At 41.8% G+C, this 8,219-nt stretch overlaps 1 protein-coding gene across 2 annotated transcripts; it reads right to left on the bottom strand.

The window, feature by feature from the left end:
* Positions 1-341: 341 nt before the first annotated feature.
* Positions 342-8,010, bottom strand: klf6a (Kruppel like factor 6a). 2 transcript variants are annotated; one of them, XM_031796394.1, is made up of 5 exons: positions 7,964-8,002; positions 7,570-7,648; positions 4,968-5,550; positions 3,820-3,943; positions 342-3,459 (listed from the first exon to the last, which is right to left on the bottom strand). In XM_031796394.1, the coding sequence occupies exons 1-5, from the start codon at positions 7,981-7,983 to the stop codon at positions 3,408-3,410; spliced, it is 858 nt and encodes a 285-aa protein (XP_031652254.1). In that variant the 5' UTR covers positions 7,984-8,002; the 3' UTR covers positions 342-3,407. The 2 variants fall into 2 exon arrangements, with proteins under 2 accessions (XP_031652254.1, XP_020364737.1); XM_020509148.2 differs by having other exon boundaries at positions 7,570-8,010.
* Positions 8,011-8,219: the final 209 nt, after the last annotated feature.

Below are 8,219 nucleotides of genomic sequence, written 5' to 3'. Positions count from 1 at the left end.
GGTTGTGGGTTCGATTTCTACGGAGGACCAGTGTATGCACTTACTACGCTCTGTAAGTCACTCTGGATAAGACTACTTAAAATATAAGAGTTGGCTACAGCAGATGGGACCAAGCTAGTTCCACTGGCTTCCATTTGAAAACTGACCCAGAGTTATTACCAGACACAGACTAAAAGGAATGTTCAATGGAGATTATCCATTGAGAGTTTCTTAATAGAAGACTAGGTTAAATCGATGTCTGGGAAACCGGCCCTCTGACTACATAAACCGATCTGCAGCCCTGAAAATATGAACTATGTAATAAAGTGAAGATTTTTTAAAAAAATGAAACAAAGCATAAGTCTGATAAGATTCTTATTATTCCAATAAAAAATACATTCATACAGAAATATAACAACTTTGCAAAACAATTTCAAATAAAATGTCATAAAGCAAAAAAACAAACAATCTTACAAATGATTTTTTTTCCTTTTTTTTTTTCTTTGACAAAGATTCTGTAAAGAACAAGGGGCGCTGTGTGTGGAAGAGAGAATCAGAGTGCATCCCAAGTGACATGCTATTCCCTATATAATGCATTAATTTTGAACAAAGCCCTATGGTCCCTGGTCTGAAGTAGTACTCTAATAGGGAAGAGAGTGCCATTTGGGATGCAGACAGCAATGGGAAACTGTAGGTTAAGATGCAAGCAAACATGAGGCTTAATTAAGGCTCGATTATCACCTGAAAGATATTGGCTGCTGTTCTGTTACAAAGACAGAAAGTCATTGTTCCAATTCTTTGCCACAAAAGCCTTGCTGTTGCTGGCGGTGTAATTTTATTATAGCAGGCAGTTTCAAGTTGTACTCATCCTCCCTCTTACAACAATCTGATCTAAAATCCATGTTGTGGCCCTGCTACACTGATCTTGCTGCAATGTCAAATTCCTTTCCACCCACAAAGCATGTCCCTGATACTGAATAAAATAAGTCTATGTACTTTGTTATATTTCAATGTTAATCTCACCAATCCTTGAGTCTAGACTTTTTTTAAATGACAAATATAACACATTAAGCTATCCTTTAACATTATTTTGGTCCCTTACCCTGCAAAAATGTCCTGAAGTCTTCAAATTATTTCAAGTGTGTACATAAACAATGAATCAGCTTCAAATGGGGAGGGGAGGGGGGGGGGGGGTAGATCTTTTTTTTCTCCTCTCTCTTCAGAATCCTGTTCACGTTGGTTTTGATAATAATGTAGCTGCCTGGACCAAAACAACGAATGCGGCTGCCCAGACGGGTCAATAGCAAACTCCCAGAGTCAGCAGTCCGTAATAAATTCTATGCCAGCAAAGCCTTTAGCAATTTATTACAGAGATGCAGTACAAGGCAAGGGCTGTCCAACTGGAGCTTGTTAATTACAATAAATCTTTAGGGTTTTTCCTCAGCTTTGGTTGCAGGGGGGGGATATTGCCCTACAGTGAGTCTGGGCCCCCCCAGAGTTCTCTAGAAACCCAATGTTAGGGCATTGTTGAGAGCAGCTGCATCACCATCACATTCCCTTCAAGTCAGCCTTGTCTTTATGCAAACCACAAGTTCATGTCCTAGACTGCATCTGAAATGGCACCCTATTCCCTTTATGACGCACTACTTTTGACCAGGGCCCTATGGACCCAAAGTAGTGACCTAAAGAGGGAATAGGGTACCTGCCCAGATCTAGTCCAATCGTCTCATCAGGTTTTTTTTGTACCTTTGAGCAACATTGTCACTTGATACCAAATGTGTATAACTACATAGATACAGTACATACTACGGTGGTAGTAAATTGTGTTAATAATATACTGTTATAAGTGCTCTCTAAATAATGACTTGAAGTTATTTTACACAAGTCTTGGTTTGAATCGACTGAATGTACTATATAGCCTAAAAAGGGAGGATCTTTACTGTACATGCTCTAAACACAAAACACTATTCACAATCTACATAGGGCTAATAGACCTAGCAGTCTCTGAAAACAAGGAAAGGTGCAAGTAAGTTCATGTGAAATTGAGCCTTAATAAAGCTTTTCAATCACCCATACAACAATGTGACCCCCCGCCCCTCTCCAGGGAGTAGTCATCCATCCCACAAGGATAGGTCACTTGCATAAGGCACCATTAAGGTCGTCAACAGTGCATTACCAGGTAGAAAAGAAGATAGAATATACAAAATCAAATCCGATAGTCCTCAAGGCATCGATGAGTGAAAAAAAAAAATAATAGCTTAATGAATGAATGATTCAGTTGCTAAGTAAGCAGTAGTGGTTTCTCAAACCAAAAAGAGAGAAAGAAGTACTGAAGTAATAATAATAATAAAAAAATCAAGGCTTTATGTACAATATTGTAACATTTAACCGTTTGTATTTAGCTGCGCTTTTATTGGAATCTATTTGCAGTCCTGATTACAGAATAACAGGAAGAGAGAACAAACCCTAGAACCATGCAACACCTGTCTATGATACTGAAGTTATAGTATAGTTGTGTTATACCTCTAAGCACACAGCTTATACAATGGACTAAAAATTTGCTTTGTAACTTGTAAAAAAAACAAGCTACGTAACACATTGCACATTTAGTAGCTGCACCAAACACCAAAAAAAGCTCCTCTCGCTCAGGACTCATTGTGGAGTTTCTCCCCTGGCCTGGGTTGCTGAATGGGGGTGGGAAACAAAACACATCACCCCCCCCCCCCATACCACTCAACACCACAACCCCTCAAGGCTTCTGGCAAGAAACCCCAATCTTCACTCAGTCTCACTGCTGCTTGACAGTCAGGCAGGCAGTCACGTTCTCACACACCCGTACTCACAACTACAAGAAAAGAAAACTTGCTCCCTGACACCATTCAGTCCACAGCAACACTGGTACCAGACCGCCTTTGCTTCCCCCACTTTGCACACAGGCCAGTCAACCAAGTCAGACATTCGCAGTGCACACATGCTTACCTCAGACAACCGTTTTTGTAAAGCAGTACCAGTGTATCAGTTGTCCAGGAGACAGTTGCTTCACCTCAAAAACATCATGCACCAACCACACATTCAACTCATTCATTCGTTAATTATTTTTTTGTCTTTGTTTTAGTTTTTTTTTTTTGTCTTTTTCTTTCAAGTCCCTCAATTCAATTGGCTGCTTCCTTCTGTCTGTACATGATTTTGTCCTCTGTTGTTGTGGTTTTTGGACAGGCAACCTTCAGAGCGCCTTCCTTCTCCAAGGGGTCCATCCATCCCGGAGGCACTGGGTATGGTGCAAAATGGCATACTTTGGCTAGAACACGCTCCCCTAGCTCGCTCCTCTCAAGGGCAGTTCAACCATGAGGCTGGTTAGGAGACGACATTTCCTTTCGCTGCGTTTGTTAGTTTCACTAAACGGCTAACATCGCTCCGCTCCGACCTGCTCAGAGGTGTCTTTTCATGTGGAGGGCAAGGTGATCGGACCTGGAGAAACACCTTGAGAGAAAGAGAGAGAAGGAAAGTATGAACAGGAGGGTACCTAAAAAGTAGTAGTAGTAGCAGCACTACTACAAAAACCAACAAGTGTGTCAAGGATACAAGTACAGATTCCAATTGAACATAAAAACAGCCTGACAATATAATTACATATTTTAAGAATGTCATTATGCATGACTAACCATTATGCACTTGTTAACAATGCAATGCTATTCACGTCACTGAATGAACAGACATCGTTACAACTCTAGTAAAACAATCATTATTTTCTAACACTTGATTAAATGGTATCAAGAGGGATTGGGTAAACACTCAGGTGCAGGTGGTCTCTATTGTAGATAGCAGAGTGATGGAGCTTACCGGTCACAGTGACTGCATTTAAATGGCTTGGCCCCAGTGTGCTTCCTGAAGTGTCTGGTTAGCTCATCACTCCGTGCAAATCGCCACTCGCAGCCCTCCCATGAACACCTGTATGGTTTCTCACCTATGAAATAAACAAAATAAAAACATTAATAATTGTGAAATGCATGTAACATTGCACAATACATTTTTAACCTCCAGTCATGGTGAGAAAAAAAAATGCTGTGTGCTAAGCTAAAGTCTTTGTAAATTGTGAGCATTCTTCTGGTCAATGACCTTTGGTAGTAAAGAGAAAGGAAATGACCAGATGAGATGATGCAGCGGTAGTCACTTGACAGCTATACAACTTTACTCAATGACACTTGGTCTAAATTCAAATGAACTGGTTACACTTCGCTAACACAACGCAAAACATGTTTTGGAACGCAGAATGTCCTTTATACACCGGACGTAATAGCGGTCTTCAAGGGTCAGAGCCCATGGAGAAAACCACACACGTGCAATGTCATGCTGCTAATAAAAAAACAAGGGACGGTCAAACGACCATACAGGCCCCCACTCAACAGCCTCCCTTTTCCCATGGTGAAACAATCCGTTTTGAAGAGCCATGGCTAATGTTTGCATCTCAAATGACACCCTAGTCCCTATACAGTGCACTACTAGCCGTACTATGGCTCTGGTCAAAGTAGTGCACTATAAAGGGAATGGGGTACCATTTGGGACACAACCCAAGTCCCTTGTATTCCCATGTGCACTGGGACTGCATCCCTCAGTATGAATGCCTCCCCTCCCCCACAGCATTCAGACACATTCCAGATAGATTAGGTCACAGTTTAGGTATCCAGTCATGTACGGCTAATAGTCAGAGAGTGAGTGCACTGTGTGGCACTCTCTGTAGCTGCATGAGGACACACAATGAACTGGTTTTGGCTCTTTAAATTACATTACACAACTAGCTAACCAGACAGGCAATACCATTTGGTTAAATAAAGAATGGCAGTCAAATAAGACATTGCTTTTGTGTAACAGTGAGGAAGAAAGGAAACTTAGTACTGTCACTTCCGCCAACAGGGTTTGTATTTTGCCCCAAGGTTATGCAATGCAGAGGCCTGGGGTGTGATAGCATAGGGAAATGTCTGCTTTCTCACCTGTATGAGTGCGTTGGTGTGCTTTTAAGTGGGAACTCTTTGTGTAAACCTTGCGGCATCCGTTGAAGTGACACCTGTGCACCCGTCTCCTCCCATCCGGTGACGCGTCTCCACCAACCAGCCCAGTCTTTGCCGAGTTCTTTCCGATGCCACCTGTCCGGACTTTTACCGGCAAGGTCAATTCTGTGTTTACGCTTCCCCAGCCTTGTGAGATGCTGGGTTCCGAGCTGACCTCTGGGGAGGATGGGGGAGTGCTAATGATAGAAGGGCTAAAAGGTCCAGAACCAGCCAGAACCGACCCCAGAGGGTTCAAGGTAAAGCTGTGTGTCGGCGAGAGCTCCACGGAACTGTCTGAAGCTTCACTGCTGGCGTCAGAGTTTACACTGTTGGTTTCCAAGATCTGGCCATCCTGATTGTCCTCTTCTTTGACCAGAGGGATCTTTGGGTCAGAGTCGATCGCTTTATCACCGCAGGCCAAGATCAGCTTGCTCCAGAGGTCCTGCTCCTGCGGCTCCAACTTGATGTCAGATGTCACCGAGACATAAGGCTCGCTCTGTAGATACCGCTCCAACTCCAAGCAAGTCTGGTTCAGAAACAACCAAAACAGATGTTTAGAATATATAGAAGAGATCACAGGTGTACTGCATTTCAGGGAGCTACCAGACCACCAACACATGAATCAGTATCAACCTCATTGATGTTTTATGACAAGAGACTTGTGCAACTTGTTTCCCTTGGCTCACAAGGCAGACCAGCTAAGGTTAGTCTGAGTAAACTACAGCTTCACACTAGTACGAAAACACATGTTCAAACAAGAAATGGGCTCTTGACTATCACATGGTTGTGACCAAATTTAAGCTAGCTAGGCTACATGTTTACATACTCAAGTTGAGCACTCATAAAACTGCATATCCTAAGCGGTGTGTATGTGTGGAGGAACAGGGACTATATCCATTGTCAGTTCTGTGGTACAATGAATGACTCAGAGCACATTTGGTGTCCTTTTAAGGAAGCCACTGAACTTCCTGCTTCCCCAAGACTCATTCAGTTGCCACAGACTGACTGATTGCATGTAATCACATCCTTCCTACCCCCCAGAACTCAGTTTCTCAATGTTATAATACATTAATTCAGTTTTGATACTATATCTTGAGGATTCATAAAATAAAATAAAAAGAGTAATCTGTTTGGAGGGATGGCAGCATGTTGGTTTGACAAGAACAGTTGGAGAAAAAAGATTCTGCCCCAGGCAAAGCACATAATGCCCCTTCCACAATTTAAACCAATAATTTCCAGTTGCAATACCATCTTCTCATGCGCACACGAATTCGCACGGAATTGGTCACTGCTGACATTTGATAGTGTGGATATGAGCATACTGAAACCCACTGAACGACATGCAAATTAATGCGATGTGTTTCAGAGGAATATAAACCGTATGGTTAGTTCAAACTATGGTTTTGATAAGTAAAATAACATCTCCAGTTCTCTTTGGTAAAAATAAGTTATATTACATTTTTATATTTAACACTACCCGTCTCGACAGTATTTCTCTGTGGCTGTGTTGAAAGAGTTAAATCTCTCTTATGGCAGCGAGGAAGTTGGCTCCGTGCCCAACTCGCAAATGCCTGAAGGAAACTACTTGGATCGATTTCAATCACGTATGAACTGCAAATATCTTCAGAAAAATGACTACAAACGAGGCAGTCCCGTCATGATTAATACGAGGGGTCAGTTATGTTACACTTTATTGGTGTAAATTGCATCCACTTTCAAAATGTAATTGCTGAATTGGCTTCATTCCGGTTAGACTACTTCAACAGATCCGCTTACGAACGAGTTCCGCTCCGCAGCATTTTGAACGACAACAACTCCGTTACTCGAACCAAATCATTGCTTTCAAATTCACTTCCGATATGACGGCTACTTACAGTAGCATCGCTCAGAAACAAGCCTATAACATCGCTCAGAAATAACACAACACTACTGGAAATTATATTGGTCGCGTCTCATTCATTTCAAGTGAGACTCCCGAGCTGTCAAACACTGGCTCCCTGAACTAGACTTGTGCCGTGCTTTGACGGGCAACAATGCTCTACTTCGAATAAGCCATCTGTATAAAACAAGATAAGAACATAGCTTGTGCATCTGTGGGTAACCGGTTAAATAACACGTTTAGTCCTCCATTCGGATGTGTCCCTAGAAATACGAACAACGCTTAGTTATTTTTCGCACTCTAGCACACGCGCCGAATTTGACACATCCAGCTAGCTACGGAATTCTGCATGTTTGGAGCTTACTGACGCTTCTGCAATGTTACAATTCATGATCATCTAGTACAAAACAAAGCTGACACATTGATCATCTACATTGTGTTTAAAAATGAAAACAAATGTATGCATGAGGAACTGTTTGACAAAGTGCTGTAGAATACCGTAACAAGGTGTATTAGTAGGATATAAATGTATCAATTAATATTCGTTAGCACGTACTTGAACACATGTAGCCTATCGTCATGCCAGGATAACAGCCAGTATGATTGGTCACGTTATCTTTATTTCAGTTTAATGAAACAGTTCAAATGAACGGATAAAAATGTTACCTGCTGCCAGTAATCCTCCAATGATGGTAAAGCTGAAAAGTAGCCCGTGTCATGTACAATCTGAAGTTCCTGAAAGATGCTGCACATGGGTAGAACATCCATTTCAAATCCCAAATGTTGGCTAAAGAGCTGCACTGAAATATTTTTCTTTAGAATCAATATAATAGTCAAAATATTGGTCAATCTCGAACAGGCAAGTAAGATCCTTGTTTAAATTTCACATGCAACCCTATCTGTAGCTAATGCAAATAGCACGCACTGCAAACAAGCGTTGTTTTGCTTCCCCGTTGGCAGACCACTGCTTACTGGTGATGAAGTTACTCTATTTGCAAACACTGAACTAAATGCGAAGCCCGTACCATGTAAACTTCCTTATTCAAACCTCGCAACCTACCTACCACCTCGTGACAGCATTACGCTTTTGGAACGTTAACCAATGAACTCGAATCAGCTTGCCCGCGCGCATATGATATCACAACCAACCAATCATAATCGTCTCCTGACATAATTTGGTCCTGTCTCTTTTTTTATTGGTGAATTTGACTCGTAGTTCCTTCACATTCATTGGACAGCTATTTTTAGAAAAGTATATATATGTGTGATGTACTCTATTCAACTGTCAGCGAGTTGCCTCTCTCTGCATATTTCGC

The sequence above is a fragment of the Oncorhynchus kisutch genome, linkage group LG18 (genome assembly GCF_002021735.2).
Source record: "Oncorhynchus kisutch isolate 150728-3 linkage group LG18, Okis_V2, whole genome shotgun sequence".
Taxonomy (NCBI): Eukaryota; Metazoa; Chordata; class Actinopteri; order Salmoniformes; family Salmonidae; genus Oncorhynchus; species Oncorhynchus kisutch.
This window is presented reverse-complemented; position numbering and strand designations above follow the sequence as displayed.

Excerpts from the sequence above, each read along its gene's own strand:
- klf6a (XM_020509148.2), bottom strand. The coding sequence starts at position 7,671 with ATGGATGTTCTACCCATGTGCAGCATCTTTCAGGAACTTCAGATTGTA. Across the intron at positions 3,944-4,967 it reads ACACCAACGCACTCATACAG|GTGAGAAACCATACAGGTGT; the intron begins GTGAGAAAGCAG and ends TTTATTTCATAG. Across the intron at positions 3,460-3,819 it reads AAATGCAGTCACTGTGACCG|GTGTTTCTCCAGGTCCGATC; the intron begins GTAAGCTCCATC and ends CTTTCTCTCAAG.